We start from the raw sequence: 22,977 nt of genomic DNA on the forward strand, positions 1-22,977 counted from the left end.
GGATGTTTTCATCAAGGAAACGCAGCATTAGTTCAAACATCATATGAAGTAGCATACGAAGCACACAACAATCTTCTTATCAAACGCTGCGTGTTGAAGATGGTGAAATAAATTCTTGGGGATTCCAGTGCAGTCAAGATGCAACAAATATCTCTGTCTAATAATAATACTATTCAGCGGCTTATTCCAAACATGTCCGTAAGAACAAATTTCGAATTAAATCAAGCTTTCACCATCGTTTGCTTTTCAAGTTAATGAATCAACAGACGTGCGTTCGTGTTGGCAGTTGCTGGTCTTAGTCTATATTCATTCAGATGATGGAGAAAATAAATGTTTTTTTTTTTTAACTGGATAACTAAAATGGGAAAAGAGCTGTGGGGTTTGTACGGATGTTGCGCCATCTATGTTTGGGTTAAAATCGGGCTTTCAGATACATGTAAAAGATTTAACTCCCTAACCAAGGGGAATCCATTGCATTATTTACCAGTAGGCCTATGCCCTTGCCAACAAGACTCTTCCAACTCCATTGATAATAAAAGTCATAAATTATATTAAATCTGGAGCCATAAACACCCGTCTATTTAAAGAACTGTGTAAATACATGAGTAGAGATAGTGAAGTTCTGGGTTTTCGTACACTACGGTACGCTGGTTGTCAAAAGGAAATGATGTTAATCGTGTTTTTTAATTGAAAGATGAAATCAAGTTGTTCTTGGAAGTGCAAGGGAAACAAGACATTTTGATATACTTTAACGACTAACAGTGGTTGGAAAGAGTATCTTACCTAGCAGATATATTCGAACATCAACATGAGCTTAATCTAATGCTACGGGGAAAATGAACGAATATCATCTCTTTTCATGATAATCTCTTGGCAATTTTTCTTTAATCAAAACTGCAAAATTGACGAAGAAAAATAAAGCTTGGAAATATTGCCATGTTTGAGAAACTCTGCAGTGTGATAGATGAATCTGATTGTGAGGTATATAAAATTTTTAAAGATTATTCTGGGCCTCTTGAATCTCTTGAAAACGAAGTGCGGCGTTTATTTCCCATGAGCTGAAAGAAGAAGAGTCTGCATTCACACATTACCCATTCTCTGCTTCCCTTGATGTTGCTAGCATTCCCGATGAATTACAAGATGAACTCGTACATTTGCGGAATGATTCCGCGTCACGTAACGATTTTGGTGTAATATGCACCATTCATACCCAAACGTGAAATTGATTGCCTTTCGAGTTTTAGTCAGAGTTTCTTCCAGAGTTTCTTCCAGGCATCTCTTCGGGGGGGCGAAGCCCCCCCGAAAAATTTTTATCGCCCCCCCGAACGAAATGAAATTTATATAATTTATATAGAAAATATATACTTTTAACAGTGTCCGCCCCCCCGAAGAAAGTTTACCGCCCCCCCGAAGATTTCAAGTGCCCCCCCGGAGAAAAAAGTCTGGAAGAAACACTGGTTTCTTCCAGGCATCTCTTATTAAATCCGTTTTCTAAATCGCGAAATAAAGGCTAAAACTCTTTTTCTAACATTGCCTTTTTATAATGCAAAAGTGTGACGTCACACCATCTGAACCTCCCCACCCCCTCATCACACACACCGTCACAAAATTACGGACCCCCCTCCCCCCTACGAGTTTGACGTCATTTATGGAGACCCTAATCGGTGATTGTGATAAACTACTTTTGACGTGAAAAATATTATGGCTATTTCGTTCAAAGATCAGTGTGATAATTTTGTTAAATGTAACGCATTTGTTTTATTTTTCCAATATTAGGGCCCTCTTGGTGTAGGCCCAACACACTAGGCCCTATTTCACTAGGTTAGCATGTAGCGTTTTGTTCTGTTGCGTCTGTTTATCCAGTTGTACTTTTTGGTGCACCTACACTTAACTAACTTGCGCTTGCGCACAACGGTTTCGAGAAGGAAATAATGAATGAGTCGGGTTGTTTGATTACCCCGTATTTATAGACTAGTCTCTAGATCTCTATCTGATATCTAGTTCAGTCAACCAGTGCAACTGTGTCATACTTACTTACTTAGTACTTAGACTAGATCTAGACTTCTAGATTCTAGGTCTAGATCAAGTCACAGTTTTGTTTCTCTACTCTAATCCATTATTTCAAAAGTAGTTAACAATGTTTTTCCCTGTTATTTTTGTGTAAAAGTGGAGTCTAGAAATCTAGATCTCTAAGACTAAAAGACTTAAAGTCGAAAGATTTAAGAGATCTAGATCTATATCTAGAGATCTAGATCTAGTCTAGGTCTAGAGTCTAGCTAGAGTAGTCTAGAGTCTAGCTAGACTCTAGAAAATCTAGTAATCTAGTAGAGTCTAGCTGTAGTAGCTAGAATAGTAATTAATATTATAGTCTAGATCAGGGGTCTCCAAACTTTTCAGTCCGAGGGCCGCATTAACTATCAAATTTTAGTTCGGGGAGGGGGGGGGGGGCAGTTTCTTACAGGCATGTCTTTGATTTTTCTGGGCAAAGTTCCTCACCCATCACCAACAAACGTTTTTTCCGTGGACAAAAAGATCTCAGCGGGCCGGATGAGAGGACATTGCGGGCCGCATCCGGAGACCCCTGGTCTAGATTCTAGAACCTCTAGATCTGGATTTCTAGATCTAAGTAACTAAATACTAACTAATATACTAATATTATTATAAATAGGCCTATAGATCTAGAATCTACAAAATCTATACTAGGTCTAGTTAGTAGTATAGTTCTAGATCTTGGGGTTGGTGTGGTCCAGTCGGTAAAGCTCATGGTTGCTTAACCAAAAGTCAAAACGTTTTGAGTTTGAACGCTCGGGCTATGAGACTTGTTAGCTGGGCACAGCCACTCTTCTAGTACATCTCATCTACACATCTTAATAAATCTTAGTAAAACTTTGTTAAAATTTAAAATAGTTAATCTTACATTCTTAATAGAATCTAGATCTAGCAAGTATAGCTAAAAATCTAGATTAAAGATTTAGGTCTAGATAGATCTAGACTATTATTAAATATGAGATAAATGGCCCTTTGAGGGAGATATGCATCGAGCGCTAGGTTGATAGTGTTGTCTATTTCTCAAAACCAAAATCACTACCTCAACTTAAAATTTAACCGGAAACGAAAAATGACATTGAAAATGGATTTTTATCCAGAATCAGCATTGTAAAGGATTTAAGCTTGATCTACATGTAGTTACTGCACATTGATACTAAATATAGTAGTAGCCATACCCCTAAACCTTGCACCTAATCTCAAACATGACAAAAGTCGCTTTTAGAGTTTCTTTCATGCCACTCTACGTGGGAAGGGGGGGGGGGGGGGGCTCGGTTGCCAGGCAGACAGCCATCCCCACTCACCACGAATTTTGTCTACCGTCCCCTTCAACGAAATAGAATTTATATAGAAAACATACTTTTACCAGTGGCCGAAAACTTTCAAGTACCCCTTCCGGGCAGGAAAGAGTCTGAAAGAAACACTGGTCGCATTTGTAGATGATATAGATTAAAGGTAGACACTTCTATAATATAGACCTGTCTCCTACTTTTGTTTGCTAAACCTCAATCATAGAGATAGTGTTTCTTTCAGACTTTTTTCTTCAGGGGGGGGAGGAAGCACTATGCATTTTGAGGGGGGGGGGCTGACATGGGTAAAAGTATATATTTTTTATATAGATTGTTTTTTGTTCTGGGGGGTGGTAGATGTTCTTTGGTGGAAGATGCATGAAAGAAACTCTGCATGCAAACCACTTGTAAGATTAGACAAATGAATTATGTGGTAATGCCAGTGTTTTTATTATAGAGTATCGATGATGTCATTACTATTGTGTATTTTTTCGGCATTGGCTTTTTAATTTATTGTTTACTTGAGAATCAATGAGGTCATATTATTTTGTGTACTTTCCCAGCTTTAGAATATTTCCTACTATATGTTTCATTTTCTGTATTACTGTTATTACTATTAATGTTTTAACTTTGTTTTCTCTATAGTAAAAGCGTTCCCAACAGAGTGACAGATAGAGTGACAGACAGCAAAATCATTATAGGTACGTAAAATTGTCGAGGCTATTAATGTGAAATAAAGGTGACCCATTAAATTTTAGTAGCCTAATTATTATTACTAATTATTTCACATTTTTATGAGGATTTATCATTTAGATCTAGATCTAGGCCGGTAATATCATGATATAGCATCGGTTATTATTCCGGAATGGTACAACAGTAAAAAACAGTAAATCCATAGCGTAGTCTGTAACTCTGTTCCTGAAACCACCGGAAATAATGTAAACTTTCATTTATTTGGCACCATATTATTTTCAATACACAATGTTTAAAAATGTGCTTAGATTGATTTTAGTTGCATTTTAAACACCGTTTTGCTAATTATTTTGTATTTCTAATTATTTTAAGTGTATGTGCTAATTATCGCTGCTGCTAAACATTGTTCTAGTTCTTCTTAACTACTTTTAACTTTAGTAAAATCTAATCGTTTTATTTTACTAGATCTAAAATCTAGTTGTCGCAAATTTTCTGCAAGTTTTTTTCTGTTTCTTAAAAGAACATAAATTACTACACACAAGTTTATTAATAATATTTAAATCTACCATATCTAATTGTTGCCAATTAAACTTTAGATTAAATTAAAACATTTATTTAGTGCACTTTTTATTTCAATGGGCAAATAAACTATTGTTTACACTACAGTAACAACTGTTTACGAAACTCAACAAACAATGAAACATTACTGGATAATTTTCGACGCTATATCGTGAGATTACCCTAGGCCCTCCCTATGTTTCAAATTAAAAAAAATTCATTCATGTAGATTTAGATCTAGCTCTTTAGATTTAGACTAGATCTACCTGTTTTTAAACAATTTTGTTAAAACTTTTCAATAAGTAAAAATTAGTATAGCCATGTTTTTTTTGTGGTAAATTATAGTCAGAGATTCAGGAGAAACCACTCTAATTTACAGAATTTTCTAATAGTGATAGTAGAAATCTAGATCTAGAACCTAGACAGATCTAGATTCTAGATCTATATTGAACTAGATCTATAAAATAATCTACATTGTAGTCGAGAATCTAGATCCTATTCTCTAGGTCTAAAATCTAACTAATCTAGATCTAGATCTAGAGTCTAGATCCAGAAATCTAGAGTATTCTTTTCTTACAATTCTAGATTCTAGTCGAGTGTCTATTCAGTCTATTTTTATATAATGGTTAGATTCTACTCTAGAATCTAGATCGAAGCATATTTTGTTTTCAAAAAAATCAGGCCTGATGAAAGTTATTTAACTTGTGATTTATTCTGAGAATGCTGACAACTTGGAACAACTGGTGTTGAACTGAAATGAAACACATTACATTGCAGTGATCTGGTACTAGACTAGACTGGCTAAATCTACAAAACAGAGTACTCAGTACTTGTCTTCTTTCTTAGGCCCACTACTTATCTGCTCATAGAATCTATGAATCTAATATAAGTGAAATATTAATTGTTTTATTTTGAGACCTAAATTTATTTAAGGTTTAAAATTTAGACTTAGACTAGTTAGCTAGGCCCTTATTTATCAATAAGTAATGAATTAGTCCTACATATTTTACAACACTGGCATTCCACTTATTTGCACTCCAAGTTGAAAATCTACTAGTACTAGATCTAGATCTAATAAAAACAGTCTTGCACATGATTGAAGATCTACTAGATTGAATTACAAGTATTATACAACACTTGTCTATGTTTGAAATGTATTGTGCTAGTGATAGGCCTACATGTTAACTCCTTCATACACACACACCTTTTGTAATGTATTTGATAAGCTGTCAAGAAAATTATTTTTCAGAACTCTTCACAATTAAATGATCATGGAGGAAATGAGAATTTGTACTTGCTAATTTGGTACATGAATCAATGGAGAGCCCAGAACCAATAAGTCAGCAGCAGTCTCTACTGTACAATATACACAGTCAGTCTGTTGAAAGTGTACAGGAATGCAAAACTGATGATGTTAGAACCATTACGCTAAAACCCAAAATAGACAGCTCAGAGAAAGGAAAATGTGTAAATAGTTTAAATGAATCCTTTGAATACATTGATTCAGTGAAAGAAGATCTATACAACTCCAACATGGATGTTGAGAAAGTTGACAATAAGCATCCAATCTATGGACCCATTGAGTCCATCTGTGCTAAAACTCAACCTGTTTTAACCCCAGCAGCTATTGAAGATTGCTCTGATACTGGCTCACATATGGCTAAAATATCTCAAGGATTCTCATTGCTGGATAAGGGCATCACTGGCAATACTCAGGGCAGTGGAGGCATTGATGGCAATTTAAAATCCCAAGACCCTGAAACTATGGCAGAAAATAAGGAGAATCATCAGTTTCATCCAGGCTCATTAATTAATCATCTTGTTGAAGGACCTCGGATTACCTTGCCGCCATCACAGCTGCCCTTAGAGGTGACTCCAGTGGGAAATAATATTAATGTGGATCGTTCAAATAATTCCCAGCAAGATGACAAGAAAGCTAGTTCCCCATCTAGTTCTAAAGAAAAAACCTTGACAAACAGTGTGATAGAGCAGTCGTCCTCATCAGTTGACACGTCTGATCCTACACACTCTGTAGCTAAGCCCAAAGCTAAGAAAACACCAAATGACTTTATATTTGGAAAAGTTATTGGAGAAGGCTCTTACTCAACTGTAAGTACTGCAGCATTGTATTCCTTCTGCCACGCATGGATTCTTATGACTTTGAACTATTTCAGATTATATGTTCATTCATTATATCGTCAAGGTTCTTGATATTATGCTGTATTTTCTGTTGCAGGTGTATCTTGCTAAAGAAGTTAGTACTCAAAGAGAATATGCAAGTATGTAACTCAACACCACACCTGTGTTTGTTGTGGGTCCTGTTTATTCATTGGCTATACGGGCCATCCATTTGTGATGTCAATGAACACATTTTTTTTTACCCTTCCCCCATTGACATGTGTTGGGTCTCTTTTTGATTTTAGATATACTGAACAATCTTCTGTAGTTGATGTGTTGATAATTAGTTGTTTTATTGTACAGTAAAACTAGTGGATTAAAAATTAGTTTAATAAAATACCAAATATTTATTTGCTTCTATTTCAATGATTTTTTCAGTAAAAGTATGTGATAAAAAACACTTGATAAGAGAAAGGAAAACTCATTTTGTGATGCGGGAAAAGGAAATACTAATGAAGCTTGAACACCCTTTCTTTATCAAGCTGGCCTACACGTTTCAGGACTCTGAAAGACTCTGTATCCTTGTTTTTCCTTTTGTTTTTAAACCTTTCAACTGTAACCCATAAGTATATTTTTAAAATGTACTTAAAGGTTTTCTTTTTTACTTGCACATAAACTGACAAATTTGCCTTATGAATTTTCCTTATGAAAAGACTATGTTTTAACATATGCTCGCAATGGTGAACTTCTGATGTACCTCCACAAGCTTTCAGTCTTTGATGTACCCTGTACTAAGTTTTACTCAGCAGAAATTGTTCTTGCTTTAGAATATTTGCAAAGTCTAGGAATTATTCACAGGTATGCAAAGTAATCTGTAAAACTTGACTTGTAAGAAAGTTGTAAATGAATAGTTTTAAGTTGAAATATTTATTTCCTATTTGACACCAGGGATTTAAAGCCTGAGAACATCCTGTTAGGTGAAGACATGCATATCAAAATTACAGATTTTGGCACAGCTAAACTTCTGGCCAATACTGGTTTGTCTCATAGAAAACATTTATAGTAGGACAGTAGTTTGTTTAATTAAATTCAGTTATAGATTGTTTCAATGTGAACTAAATCTTTAACTTCAATTTAAATCTTGTTTTATTAAATTCAGTTATAGATTGTTTCAATGTGAACTAAATTTTTAACATCAATTTAAATCTTGTTTTATTAAATTCAGTTATAGATTGTTTCAATGTGAACTAAATCTTTAACTTCAATTTAAATCAGTACTTTTGATTTATTATTAGGAAATGATCATAGTAAAGAAGATGCAAAGCGAAAAAATTCATTTGTTGGTACAGCTGAATATGTATCTCCAGAAGTTCTGAATAACCTTCCAGCCAACTATGGGTGGGTACAACTAGTTCTGTTGTTGTCAACCATAGAGCCAACTATGGGTGGGTACAACTAGTTCTCTTGTTGTCAACCATACAGCCAACTATGGGTGGGTACAACTAGTTCTGTTGTTGTCAACCATAGAGCCAACTATGGGTGGGTACAACTAGTTCTGTTGTTGTCAACCATAGAGCCAACTATGGGTGGGTACAACTAGTTCTGTTGTTGTCAACCATAGAGCCAACTATGGGTGGGTACAACTAGTTCTGTTGTTGTCAACCATAGAGCCAACTATGGGTGGGTACAACTAGTTCTGTTGTTGTCAACCCAAGTATGGGTGGGTACAACTAGTTCTGTTGTTGTCAACCATAGAGCCAACTATGGGTGGGTACAACTAGTTCTGTTGTTGTCAACCCAAGTATGGGTGGGTACAACTAGTTCTGTTGTTGTCAACCCAACTATGGGTGGGTACAACTAGTTCTGTTGTTGTCAACCATAGAGCCATCTATGGGTGGGTACAACTAGTTCTGTTGTTGTCAACCATACAGCCAACTATGGGTGGGTACAACTAGTTCTGTTGTTGTCAACCATAGAGCCAACTATGGGTGGGTACAACTAGTTCTGTTGTTGTCAACCATAGAGCCAACTATGGGTGGGTACAACTAGTTCTGTTGTTGTCAACCATACAGCCAACTATGGGTGGGTACAACTAGTTCTGTTGTTGTCAACCATAGAGCCAACTATGGGTGGGTACAACTAGTTCTGTTGTTGTCAACCATAGAGCCAACTATGGGTGGGTACAACTAGTTCTGTTGTTGTCAACCATAGAGCCAACTATGGGTGGGTACAACTAGTTCTGTTGTTGTCAACCATAGAGCCAACTATGGGTGGGTACAACTAGTTCTGTTGTTGTCAACCCAAGTATGGGTGGGTACAACTAGTTCTGTTGTTGTCAACCATACAGCCAACTATGGGTGGGTACAACTAGTTCTGTTGTTGTCAACCCAACTATGGGTGGGTACAACTAGTTCTGTTGTTGTCAACCATACAGCCAACTATGGGTGGGTACAACTAGTTCTGTTGTTGTCAACCATACAGCCAACTTTGGGTGGGTACAACTAGTTCTGTTGTTGTCAACCATACAGCCAACTATGGGTGGGTACAACTAGTTCTGTTGTTGTCAACCATACAGCCAACTTTGGGTGGGTACAACTAGTTCTGTTGTTGTCAACCATACAGCCAACTATGGGTGGGTACAACTAGTTCTGTTGTTGTCAACCATAGAGCCAACTATGGGTGGGTACAACTTGTTCTGTTGTTGTCAACCCAACTATGGGTGGGTACAACTAGTTCTGTTGTTGTCAACCATACAGCCAACTATGGGTGGGTACAACTAGTTCTGTTGTTGTCAACCATACAGCCAACTTTGGGTGGGTACAACTAGTTCTGTTGTTGTCAACCCAACTATGGGTGGGTACAACTAGTTCTGTTGTTGTCAACCATAGAGCCAACTATGGGTGGGTACAACTAGTTCTGTTGTTGTCAACCATAGAGCCAACTATGGGTGGGTACAACTAGTTCTGTTGTTGTCAACCATAGAGCCAACTATGGGTGGGTACAACTAGTTCTGTTGTTGTCAACCATACAGCCAACTATGGGTGGGTACAACTAGTTCTGTTGTTGTCAACCCAACTATGGGTGGGTACAACTAGTTCTGTTGTTGTCAACCCAACTATGGGTGGGTACAACTAGTTCTGTTGTTGTCAACCATAGAGCCAACTATGGGTGGGTACAACTAGTTCTGTTGTTGTCAACCCAACTATGGGTGGGTACAACTAGTTCTGTTGTTGTCAACCATAGAGCCAACTATGGGTGGGTACAACTAGTTCTGTTGTTGTCAACCATAGAGCCAACTATGGGTGGGTACAACTAGTTCTGTTGTTGTCAACCATACAGCCAACTATGGGTGGGTACAACTAGTTCTGTTGTTGTCAACCATACAGCCAACTATGGGTGGGTACTAATTTTATTACATTGTTGTTTTATCTCAGGTCTGACCTTTGGGCTTTGGGCTGCATAATTTACCAGTGTCTTTCAGGATCCATGCCTTTTAGATCAGGGTAGGATGTTTTCTTTTTACAAGTTCTTAATGTTCAATCTTACTCTAATTGACATAGAAAAAAAGTTTTTTCTATTTTCTTTTTTTTTTTGGCAGCAATGAATATCAAACGTTTCAAAAGATTGTCAAAGTGGAATATGATTGCCCTGAAGGGTTTCCCCCACTGGCTAAGGATTTAGTTGCAAAGCTGTTGGTAATTGAGATTTGTTAATGATTACTTTTCTTAACGTTTTATTCCACTCTATTGGTTGATATAAGACAGCAGATTTTATTTTCTATCTTGAAAGGTTTTGGAGCCAACAGAACGCCTGGGTATGATACAACCAGATGGCATGAAGGGCCTGAAGAATCACCCCTTTTTTGAGGGCATCAATTGGGAGAGTTTGCCAGACACTGCACCTCCTCGTCTGATGCCATATTTACCTGCCACAGCCAGCAACCCAGAATTCTGGGGCCAGGAACAGAGGGTGGGCTTTCATTTAGACAAGTTGTTTTAGTCAGCTGAGCTCTTCTCTTGGCCGGGAACAGAGGGTGGGCTTTCATTTAGACAAGTTGTTTTAGTCAGCTGAGCTCTTCTCTTGGCCGGGAACAGAGGGTGGGCTTTCATTTAGACAAGTTGTTTTAGTCAGCTGAGCTCTTCTCTTGGCCAGGAACAGAGGGTGGGCTTTCATTTAGACAAGTTGTTTTAGTCAGCTGAGCTCTTCTCTTGGCCGGGAACAGAGGGTGGGCTTTCATTTAGACAAGTTGTTTTAGTCAGCTGAGCTCTTCTCTTGGCCGGGAACAGAGGGTGGGCTTTCATTTAGACAAGTTGTTTTAGTCAGCTGAGCTCTTCTCTTGGCCAGGAACAGAGGGTGGGCTTTCATTTAGACAAGTTGTTTTAGTCAGCTGAGCTCTTCTCTTGGCCGGGAACAGAGGGTGGGCTTTCATTTAGACAAGTTGTTTTAGTCAGCTGAGCTCTTCTCTTGGCCGGGAACAGAGGGTGGGCTTTCATTTAGACAAGTTGTTTTAGTCAGCTGAGCTCTTCTCTTGGCCAGGAACAGAGGGTGGGCTTTCATTTAGACAAGTTGTTTTAGTCAGCTGAGCTCTTCTCTTGGCCGGGAACAGAGGGTGGGCTTTCATTTAGACAAGTTGTTTTAGTCAGCTGAGCTCTTCTCTTGGCCGGGAACAGAGGGTGGGCTTTCATTTAGACAAGTTGTTTTAGTCAGCTGAGCTCTTCTCTTGGCCAGGAACAGAGGGTGGGCTTTCATTTAGACAAGTTGTTTTAGTCAGCTGAGCTCTTCTCTTGGCCGGGAACAGAGGGTGGGCTTTCATTTAGACAAGTTGTTTTAGTCAGCTGAGCTCTTCTCTTGGCCGGGAACAGAGGGTGGGCTTTCATTTAGACAAGTTGTTTTAGTCAGCTGAGCACTTGTCTTGGTCTCATTCAACTGGGGTTTACTATCTCAGTCTAAATAAACACTTTTCAAATACTTTGATCTGCCTATCTAATGTTTTTAAAGAGTGTTGATGAAATTCTTCCTTCACAGCATTGTATAAAGCTGATGAATTCTGAGTTGGTTTTTTTTTTTGTTTAACAATTTTTTAATGAGGTGATTTCCTGTTGCCAGGTTTCATTGTGTTTAAACAGAACTAATGTTTGTATTTACATGTCATCAGTAAACTCCTTTAGTCATTTTCCCACTTATTCTGTGTTGAAACTGAACTAATTTTTATAATTACATGCCATCTTTAAACTCCTTTAGTCATTTACCTACTGCTTAAGTTGAGGTAATATGGTTTGATGTTATTTGAAAAAGAAACATTGAATTTTGGCTGTTATGTTATTAGTTTTCATGGTTGTTGTCAAGCAATAATTTATTTTAATATTTCTTTTTGAGATGTTCAAATTTTTATGTAACTTAAAAAGGAGTGGGATCTTGTCAGTGTACTTATTTGAAGAATATTTGTTTAGAACAAGATTATAGCTGACTATATTTCTTTCATTTTGCATATCATTTTATATAATTGTTCTCTATAGATGGTTACTTTATTTTAATTATTACATTCTTAAAAGGAGTTCTAAGATAAGACTCTTGTATACACTGATAAATATTTTCTGTTTATAAAAAAAACTATATAAATAAAAAAATTTCAGACTGGTTTTGATGATCAGCGTCTGGCAGAGATAATCACAGGACAGTCAGTGGATGGATCCACGTGAGACTTTTTTTTTTGCTACACTACAACTCACCTGCATTAGTTTCTCTTATACAAAGTATAGAGGAAAAAAATTAAAATTGAGATTTTCATAAATCTTGACTGTTTACACCTACCTGAGTCGGAAGGACATAGTTTTGCAATTTTGTCCATATGTCTGTGTGTGTGTATATCTGTGAACACGATAACTTCAGTACCGTTACAGCTAGGTTGATGAAATTTCATTTATAAGTACTATATCAAATCTGTAGTTCTATATCAACTTTTCAGCGATTTCCAATAACAGGAAGTGGAACTTACTCTACTTTCTATTTTTCAAAAGCCTATAACTTGACTACTGTTTCAGATAGACAGTGTGGCAAAATTTCACTAAGTTAAAGATCTAATTCTCTTCCTTTAATCAAATTTTGAGTAATTTCTGTTGACCTGAAATGCATATGAATTTATAAAGTACTTATAATCCGCACTATTATACACACATTGTTTGCTGTTGACTTGGTGCGCAATGCCGTTTTCTACTATATTCTATTCTATTTAAAAAAAAGTTTAAGTATTAAAAAAGATTAAAAATCCACCCCCATAGTGTTGAATAAGAATATTTGAAAATGTTTAGCGGAGATCACTCCTGCTTTATTTTTCAAACTTTAAGTGATTTTTTAAAAATTTAGATCTCCTGAGGTTGAAGAGCTTCCAATAAGGATATTGAGCCAGGCAGAAGATGAAGAGAGAAAAGAGAAGTTAAGAAAGCAAAGGGAGGAAAACCCTTTTCATCAGTTTGTTGAGGACAACCTGATCATAAGGCAGGGCTTTGTTGACAAAAGGAAGGTAGGAATACATTTTGATTTGGATGCTAAATGTAAGGTGAGAAAAAACATTGCTTGAAGAAATATGCCATTATGTTATTTGAAATTTTCAGGGATTGTTTGCCAGGAAAAGAATGTTGTTATTGACAGAGGGACCACATTTGTACTATGTTGATGCCCATAATAAAGTACTCAAAGGAGAGATACCATGGTAAGCCCAGTATAAATTGTGGCTTGTGTGTGGTCAACTGTGGTGTTTATTTAAATGTTGTAGATCTTATTGTTTTGTTCAGACAATAAGAAATAAAAAAACAACTTAGTTTCACAAATGTAATATTTTAACTTGAGTAAACTCTGGTTTTTGTGAAGACATTGCTGCTGAGCTCCAGATAGTGCAGAAGGTTTTAAATGTCCTTTATGATGGATGTCCTCATCTGCTCCACTGCTGCATTGCTTGCTTACTGAGGGGGTACTTATCACAACCTCTAGTCAATGAGGGTCAAAAAGATGATTGACAAAAGCATACAGCCTTATGTTATTTTTGTGTTCCTTGAAAAAGGGAATGAGATTGCCAGTCATTTATGGATTAGATGAATAACTATTGATTAGATGAACAAACACAATATTTACTTCCTATAAAATGGATTTCAGATTTTGAACCATCTAAAAATCAAATCACTAAATTTTTGTTGTGCTGCAGCGTTTGACTGCTATCACAAATGTCTCGGATACTTTAAAACAAAATTTAAAATATGGTAGTAAAACTATTTGTTATAATACTTGTTATGAAAATATAAAGTAAATGAAAGTAGCTTCTGTGTTTTAGGAATTTATAGGGTCCCAACATGGAGCGTACATTAGTGACAAGCTGTTTGCCTAATTTCTAATGTTGTATCAAAATGTTATTGCATAATCTTATCCCTGTCATGGTCTTCCACTGTTTGCTCACTATATAAGGCTTTGTCTATACAGGTCAAAATATCTTCGACCAGAGGCCAAAAATTTCAAAATATTTTTTGTTCATACAGTAAGTTCTTTATATTTCTTTTTAAAACTTGTAAAAATGTCAGTTAGTTGTGAAGCGTGTCATTTGATAAGGGAATAATGTCAATTTTCTTGCCTCTAGCCCAACAGAACATATTATCTTGAAAGTCGATCTCCAGATGCTCAACAGTGGGTCCAGAAAATTCAAGAAATCTGGAACAAATATTATGATGAAAATGGCAAGAAATAACTTCATAGACCATATCATGTGCTTTACTTTTTCCATAAGGTGTATGTATGATATGAAACACCAGTACTCAACAAATCTACACTTTCAAATAATTGAGAATTTGAATTTAATTAATGTATGTGATTTCACTTTGATTTAATGTTATTTTTAGTGTATATGGAAGCTTGAGTTTTAAATGAAAATAATTTGTATAGTTGGATGTGTGTAGATAAATGATGGTTTGCTCCAGCAATACTGTGAGTGTTGAACCGTCATAGGATATGCAATACACATGTAATTATTGAAGACGCATGTTGCAACTATTTATTCCACAATCAGGTAGCAGATCTTGCTGCTTGAGCTGGTGATAGCGCTTTACTCTGGATAAAATGTACATGGTTGTGTAAAAATGTATATGATTTTTAAAATGTTCCAATCTTCTTAAGGTGATCACTTATCTTTGATAGATACCTTTCTCATCTTTTTAAAATAAAGGTGAAATTGTTTCCACCTGAAATATTTACAGGATAAATAAACTAATTTATATTTAGTGCAAATGTGATGAATAAATGTTCTTTTTTCAGTCATGTTGTAGGCATTTTCGTGAACTATTTATAACTACTGGAGGCCTGACAATGGGGCAGGAGATTTTTTATTGTTGGAGGAATCTAAGCCTGATTTTATGCCATTTGGAAAGTTCTGTAATGGCCATGTCTGGGAGTCCCAATCAACTTTCATGGTTGGGGTAATAATAATAAGCATGTACAAAGTCAACTATTTTAAGTGTTTAATGAAAAGATGAAGCACATCAAACATTTATTAAACTTTAGTCACATTTTGAAAGAAACAACAGCAAAAATGTCTTATCTTGGAAAAACCTAGCTGAAGTTTTTTTTGTTTGTTTTGGCTTAAAAAAAAATGGTTGAATATTTTTGCAATAAAAAAAAAATGTAGTATAGGCACTTGTATGATGAAAGTTTTAAAAAAAATGCCAGCCCCAACAATTTTCAAATACAACTGAGGCAAGCTGCTGTCATAAGTGCCATTAGAAATTTTTTTTGAGATACTAATGGTATGTCCTAAAGCTTGTTTGAAAAGGAGTGCTAGACAAATCTATGGGATCAGACAGGTGTACAAAAGTATCAATAATTCTTTGCATATACAATTCATCAGATTTATAAAGTGAATATTTATGGCAGGATAGACATAGATTACAATATTTACATCCTTTGCATTCTATAGATAATGAGAAATATATTCTCTACCTGACTCATAGTTACCAGCACTTGTTTCATTTAGGTATTTAGTTTTGAAGTTTGCTGTGTTTTAGTTGTTAACTGAACACAGGTGTACCACTTCCTTCCTCTCAGATTTATGCCATCCTTTTCAATACTCCCCCCAATAGTTCTCTATTATGAAAATTCTTTTTATTTATTATTTCAAAACTAATTAAGCATTTTGAGTCAGATACAAACATTTTTAAAAAAAAATGTACAACCTTTTGGAAAAAAACTTTTTTACAGAATAATTAAAGAGTGGGAGGAGAAATATGGCTATTGTAGACATTCCAAAGGCCACACTCAGAGATTGTTAAGACATTTGCATGTTCCAATGGCTGGTGCATGCAACTTTTCACACAAACTGACATATGGTTTGGTTCATAATACTATAATGCAGCCCAGTACATTATACTTTACTCAATTACAACCAATGACTATACTTTAAGAGTGGCCTGGCATTTTAGTAAATATAAAAATAGTTCTGGTTGTTAGTTATGGGGTAATCCATAAATGACCTCTAAATAAAGAATCCATTTAGACAACCACATGCTAAAAGTTAACATTAAAATACTTTATACAACAAGCAAAAAGTATCTAATACAATGTAGAAATTTAAATGGCAGTGGGTTAAAGGTAACTCGTACCCTTGCTGTAAGTAATCAAGGTTACTGAAATGGGGGCCATATGACTTTATGCTGACTACAAATGCAGGAAATAATTTCTAAAACCTTTTAATATGCACTAAAACCATTCAAACTCTTCATGTATTTTATGTGCCATTGGGGAACATAACCTAAAAAGGTTCTGGTTCAAATAGTTAAAAAAAAATTTTCAACACATTTTGTATTTCTATCCTAATTTTAAATATTTAATAACAAACAAGAGAAAAAAGAATAAATCACTAGGCAATGTGGGGCTACAAGTGTACAATGCATGTTTAACTGGCAAACTAGAGGATTTTTAAAGATGTCATTACTGGATGACTCCTATGTGCTTAATCTATAAACATTAAAGCTAACATTCAGATAACACATAAGTACTTTTCTCAGGAATCATTTTTTTATCAAGGTGATAGACATAAAAATATACACAGAAAATAATTTTTACAACCTTTAGAGCATTCCTCTGTCAAATGATACTGGGATTGATACACACACAAAATAAGTATAAAATACCTAGTTACTTACATTACACTTATTCTTACATTGCATATCTCTTTAAAAAAAACAGCTTAACCAACCACTGGCTACGAACAAGAAAATGTTAAGTTGCAGACAAGAAACATCCTCCCTTATCAAAATAAAAAATCTTTGCTGGCTATCACTAATGTAGCCATAAAATCATGTGCAGCTTTACACTTGCAATCAAACATGAAACAGTTAAACCCCATCAGTTGCTACACATCAGAGTCTGGGTAGCATCGATTAAATTCCCATGTTTTTAATGATTGGTAATGATTAAAAGAAAGTAAGATTGGTAATGATTGCTGAGACAAAATATTAAGTAGCCTATTCTTAAAACCTAATGTCAAGTTGGTTTACATTCATTACCAAACTAATCAATTTTAACAACTTTAAGACAATTACAATCTTTTATGGATTTCAGACTGTAACAAATGACTTACAATGGATTTAATTCAAAAACAAATGCACTGAAATATGAAAATGATTCAAAAGGTTTTTAAAATACAGATATATGAGATAAAATGAAAATTTACAGTTTAAAACATTAGCTAAGAGATATTGCCCAGTAAGAGATTGTTATTCATTTGGTGTGTGTACAATCATGTTTTGAAATGATAAAAGAACTGTGATTAAAAGCATTATGATTATCACAAATTGTTTTTTTTCCTCCTTCGCTAGCCATACAGCAGGTAGGAGCCAGTCAAAGGAGGTACAGACATCTAACAGTACAGGTTAAGTCTAAAGACAGTTAGTGCTTGACCACATCTGGAGAAACAACACCAAACATTCAAATACTTCATCTCACTGGTGGGGTGGGTGCCAGGTGGGGGAGGAGTGTAAGTGGTTATATTTAGTAACATCTTCCTGCTCTAGTGCACAGTGTTCTGGATCCAATGAGCACACAAGGGTCTGTGACACCACTTTCATCAAATCCTAGATCCTAATCAACAATCAAATTCTAGTTCCTTTCAACTGTAATACCTGCAAAAGATTTTTAACAATTATTTTCCCAAATGCACTTCTTGCCAGTTTGGTATAATAAAAAATAAAATGAAGAAATGTGCTAAATTTATAATTATTCACCACTGACCTTTGCCCTATCCGAGGGTTCATCAGTGCCATTGACCACTGTGGGACATTCCTTTGATACAACAAACAAAAATTCTGCATGATCTTCAGATCCATAGTTGTAGTGACTGCCTATATTTAGGAGCTGTAAATTAGAAAATATCAATGGAGTGACTGCCTATATTTAGGAGCTGTAAATAAGAAAATATCAATGGAGTGACTGCCTATATTTAGGAGCTGTAAATTAGAAAATATCAATGGAGTGACTGTCTATATGCTGTAAATAAGAAAATATCAATGGAGTGACTGCCTATATTTAGGAGCTGTAAATAAGAAAATATCAATGGAGTGACTGCCTATATTTAGGAGCTGTAAATTAGAAAATATCAATGGAGTGACTGCCTATATTTAGGAGCTGTAAATAAGAAAATATCAATGGAGTGACTGCCTATATTTAGGAGCTGTAAATTAGAAAATATCAATGGAGTGACTGTCTATATGCTGTAAATAAGAAAATATCAATGGAGTGACTGCCTATATTTAGGAGCTGTAAATAAGAAAATATCAATGGAGTGACTGCCTATATTTAGGAGCTGTAAATAAGAAAATATCAATGGAGTGACTGTCTAAATGCTGTAAATAAGAAAACTTTGATTTAACCCTTTGAACCCTTGGTACCACTTTATCTGCCCAGGTATTAAATCTATACTCTCCAGACAGACAAATCTTAGACACCTTAACCCAGATATACAGTCCTTACATAAAAATGGGAGGTTTAAAAAGTACAAAAATGCTATAACTGCACTGTTAGACTCGTAAGTTCCTGTCATGGCTGCACCCATGAACCAAATTTTTTCATGTGTTTATCATTTACAATGAGAAGATTTTTTAAAAATTCCAACAATCAGCATTCTACCTATGTCTGAAAGAAGGGTCTACACGGACGACCAGCATACTAAGTTAAAGTATTGGCGATAATTCATGTACAAACGTTAATTAACATAATAAAATTATGTATTTGTTGTTAGATTTGTAGTGTTTATTTCTTCACTGAGAGTCTGTTGTGTGTTCATTTAGCTGAGGGGCATGGGGATTTTAGGTTCAGGAGCTAAGAGCTGTCTTACCTGCTCAAATTTCCAGCCATCAGGAATTGTAGAGACCATCTGTGTGAGCTCCTGCCCCGAGCACTGCATCACTCTGTACACATTCTTCATGAAGGTCTGAAATGGTACCAGACAGTACATTTAGCTAAACAACATGATCCTTTGATTAGTGGATTGCTATCTGACTCTAGACATTGTATTGTATTGAATACACCTGACCCTAGGTGCATGTAATGAATACACCTGACCCTAGGTGCATGTAATGAATACACCTGACCCTAAGTGCAGCACTGTATTAAATTGAATACATCAGCACAGCAGGTAAACAAATGTGTGGAGCTGCCCATATAAATGGAAAACCTGTAATTTGAGTGCTGTGTATGACAACTATGCAGCACCCAACAGAAAACCTGTAAGTTGAGTGCTGTCTGACAACTATGCAGCACCCAACAACAAACCTGTAATTTGAGTGCTGTGTATGACAACTATGCAGCACCCAACAGAAAACCTGTAATTTGAGTGCTGTGTATGACAACTATGCAGCACCCAACAGAAAACCTGTAAGTTGAGTGCTGTCTGACAACTATGCAGCACCCAACAACAAACCTGTAATTTGAGTGCTGTGTATGACAACTATGCAGCACCCAACAGAAAACCTGTAATTTGAGTGCTGTGTATGACAACTATGCAGCACCCAACAGAAAACCTGTAATTTGAGTGCTGTGTATGACAACTATGCAGCACCCAACAGAAAACCTGTAATTTGAGTGCTGTGTGTGACAACTGACCTGGTTCTGTTTGGCATCCCTCTCAGCAATCCTTTCTTTCACAACCTTTATCAAGTCTGTTATGTTATAAAACTCTGCTTCCTCCAGCACACCTAAAAACACAGCAGCTTTATACTACACACATAACATGGACAGCAATTTAAGGCATAACATACAAAGATAGCCTTTTAGTCCTCAAGGTCTGGTCAATAGGGCAGGTCAAGTAGAGTTCAACAGTTTCTCTGCATATGACATCAGTTTTGCAAGTTCTATGCTCGCCCACCTCTACTTTCCTTTATGCGAGTTGGGTGGACTCAGGGACATCATAGGGGCATGAGTCCATCATAACTCAAGACTTATGGGTTAGTGCGAGCTGGGTGGACTCAGGGACATCATAGGGGCATGAGTCCATCATAACTCAAGACTTATGGGTTAGTGCGAGCTGGGTGGACTCAGGGACATCATAGGGGCATGAGTCCATCATAACTCAAGACTTATGGGTTAGTGCGAGCTGGGTGGACTCAGGGACATCATAGGGGCATGAGTCCATCATAACTCAAGACTTATGGGTTAGTGCGAGCTGGGTGGACTCAGGGACATCATAGGGGCATGAGTCCATCATAACTCAAGACTTATGGGTTAGTGCGAGCTGGGTGGACTCAGGGACATCATAGGGGCTTGAGTCCATCATAACTCAAGACTTATGGGTTAGCATACATATAAATATAGAAGAGACAACTATTAAAATAAAAATTCCTGAAGTTTTAGCCCAGAGGTCTGTGACCACCACAAACAGATGCTTGAATAGAGCTACAAACACATGGAAACAATCAATGCTTTAGCATATTTGGAAAATAAAATAGTATGCAAGTTAGTTCGGGTAGCTTACAAACAACTTTAATAGGTTGTGACTCTTACCTTCTTCTGCTAGGTCTTTGTTCATCACTAGTTTACCATGACGCAGAAAATTTAACACTGGACCAAAGTAGGTAGGATCTCTGTCAATTAAGAAAGCGCCATCTGTATCCTGCAAAACAAATATACAACAAGGACTGTAATCATTTACTAATGTGACCGTACCTACCATATTAGAACATTAAAACCAAAAAAATGTGTATTCAAACACTACTAAAAATTGTATATTTAACAATGAGGTGCAATAAGAAGATGGAATTACTTTGTCCGTATTTAAATCTGAGGCCTCTTGTACAAGTCTGTAAAGAAAAGATTTCTGGTCGCGTCCAAGTGTTGTTCTGGTTGTTAAAAATGTTGTACCACCAACATTCAAATGAACCCATTCACTTTTTCTACAATCTGTCTCCATGTTGCCATTGCCATGATTATTGTCCAATGCCATTCTGATCAAGTTGGCTAGTTCTAGTCTCTGCTTGCTAGTTCCACTGTGTATGATCCCAGTCTAAGTGGTTGTCTTTGAATGATTGATGTGAAATGATTATTGGGTTTCAAATGGTACTGTACTGACATAATACTGGTACTTGAAATGTTTAAAAGCTTGACAGTTGGTAGAAATACTCTGCAGATTATAGAAATGAAAGATACATGTCACTGTAATACGTTACTACAAGTAAGAAAAATATGAACCAGATCATTGGCCTGCTAAGTGGAACATGCAACTGGTGCTAGGCTGATTTTGCTTTTTTCCCTCCTAACTTCAGCCCTTAGTAACATGTGCATCTGACTGCATGTTTTGTCATTTTCAGCATGTGACTATAAATAAGGGTAAGTAGAAGTTTAAAACTAAAATAGTTCATTGCTGTTGAAGCCATCCCTGAGCTATAACTACAACTTATGCATTGTCTTAACGTAAGCATATTGGGATATTTTTCTTAATTAACATAGAATGATAAAATGGACACAGATTAATCTTTTAATATACCCCATTGATAAAAATACCAAATTATCATTCTAGGCCTAATAGTTTTTTATATGAATTTAGAAGTTATGTATTAAACTTATATCACTGTAAAGTCGGATTTAATTTTGTGATGGGTTTTAGGCTTGCATACCACATAGATACCACATAGATATAATTATAAAACTTTGCACATTAGTGCTAGAGAGAGTGGGCAAAAGAAATATGAAAGTAAAATCAAAATTTGATGAAGGATAATTAGAACTAATCAAGTAAAATTAAAGTGAAGTGTGCTGTTCCAAATAGGTCAATATACAGACTGAAAGTCTGTTTTTTTTTAAATATTAAAATTGAAACTTTGCTAAAGAAAAAATATAGACTAAGTATGACTGCATATAATTAAAAAGTCCTATGAAAGGGTGTTGCACCCTTTTATAGTAATTATAGTGACTGCAATAGACGTATGTCCAGAATGTTACTATAATAGATAGGATAAAACTTTTGGTGATTGATACTGAAGCATGTAATAAGAAGAATGCTGAAAAATAAAACTAGGGATGGTGTGGTAGAGCACTCAACTACTAACATGCAAGTCTTAAGCTCAGATCTCAGACGAGTCTGTGCAGCGTGCAGCACCCACCAAGCTCAGTACCTGACCCATGTACGGGAAAGTAAAGATAGCTGGGCAGCGAGCTAACCACACCATCACTTCATGTGCAGTGGTCAAGAAACAGACAAACTCTACTTCAGCTGCTCTATGGATGATGGATTGACAGGTCCAAAAGGGAAACTACTTTAATATACTAGGGTCTTTATCAGGCCCTATTGATATTTTGGTACAACTAATCAATAGAAAAACCTTAAATTCATGTAAAAGTTTATTAAGCTAAGTGTTAAGTTGTACTACATCAGAAGGAGTAACAGCTTCCCTGTCTATCTGCTTATATGAACATATTGGCAATATGCTACAATTTAAATCCGTATTGTTTGTTATTTGTTTTTTGTTACTTTTTATTATTAAATGTAAAAAATTGTATCCTAAATTATTATGAATAATAATAATCATGGCTTTTTCTTGTCAATCTAAATTCACTGCCTTATTAATTAGTATCATCCTAAACTCCTCCCCCCCCCCCAATAGCCCTACATGTCAATAGCTGCACCTTTTGTTTATTGTTATTTACCAATGTCATAGGCATAATTATTACAAATAATTAAATAAATTTATCACCAAGCTTCTTTACTTATCATAACCAATAATAGGCCCAGACTTACTTTATCACTCGA

General features: G+C 35.9%; 2 protein-coding genes across 6 annotated transcripts in view; one reads left to right on the top strand and one right to left on the bottom strand.

The window, feature by feature from the left end:
• The first annotated feature begins 1,900 nt into the window (after nt 1-1,900).
• Nucleotides 1,901-14,997, top strand: LOC131953508 (3-phosphoinositide-dependent protein kinase 1). 2 transcript variants are annotated; one of them, XM_059316703.1, is made up of 16 exons: nt 1,901-1,944; nt 3,981-4,036; nt 5,836-6,695; nt 6,823-6,865; nt 7,143-7,280; nt 7,418-7,562; nt 7,653-7,741; nt 8,000-8,102; nt 10,139-10,207; nt 10,303-10,399; nt 10,494-10,673; nt 12,338-12,399; nt 13,068-13,224; nt 13,316-13,413; nt 14,175-14,229; nt 14,329-14,997. In XM_059316703.1, exons 3-16 carry the CDS (start codon nt 5,904-5,906, stop codon nt 14,434-14,436), a joined length of 2,136 nt encoding a protein of 711 aa, XP_059172686.1. In that variant the 5' UTR covers nt 1,901-1,944; nt 3,981-4,036; nt 5,836-5,903; the 3' UTR covers nt 14,437-14,997. The 2 variants fall into 2 exon arrangements, with proteins under 2 accessions (XP_059172686.1, XP_059172685.1); XM_059316702.1 differs by having other exon boundaries at nt 1,904-2,127.
• Nucleotides 14,998-15,214: 217 nt separating this feature from the next.
• The window catches only part of LOC131953509 (BTB/POZ domain-containing protein KCTD5), a 59,304-nt gene continuing 51,541 nt past the window's right edge, over nt 15,215-22,977 (bottom strand). For all 4 annotated transcript variants that reach the window (XM_059316707.1, XM_059316706.1, XM_059316704.1 and 1 more), the window contains exons 2-7: nt 20,995-21,351; nt 20,736-20,844; nt 19,839-19,930; nt 19,072-19,167; nt 17,970-18,092; nt 15,215-17,860 (exon numbers count right to left, since the gene is read on the bottom strand). In XM_059316707.1, the coding sequence (XP_059172690.1) occupies nt 17,831-17,860; nt 17,970-18,092; nt 19,072-19,167; nt 19,839-19,930; nt 20,736-20,844; nt 20,995-21,174 (630 nt within the window). In that variant the 5' untranslated portion in view covers nt 21,175-21,351 and the 3' untranslated portion in view covers nt 15,215-17,830. The remainder of the gene's footprint in view (nt 17,861-17,969; nt 18,093-19,071; nt 19,168-19,838; nt 19,931-20,735; nt 20,845-20,994; nt 21,352-22,977) is intronic.

This window comes from Physella acuta, unplaced genomic scaffold, assembly GCF_028476545.2.
Source record: "Physella acuta isolate Inbredline_101_S28 unplaced genomic scaffold, ASM2847654v3 ptg000927l, whole genome shotgun sequence".
NCBI classification, from domain to species: Eukaryota; Metazoa; Mollusca; class Gastropoda; family Physidae; genus Physella; species Physella acuta.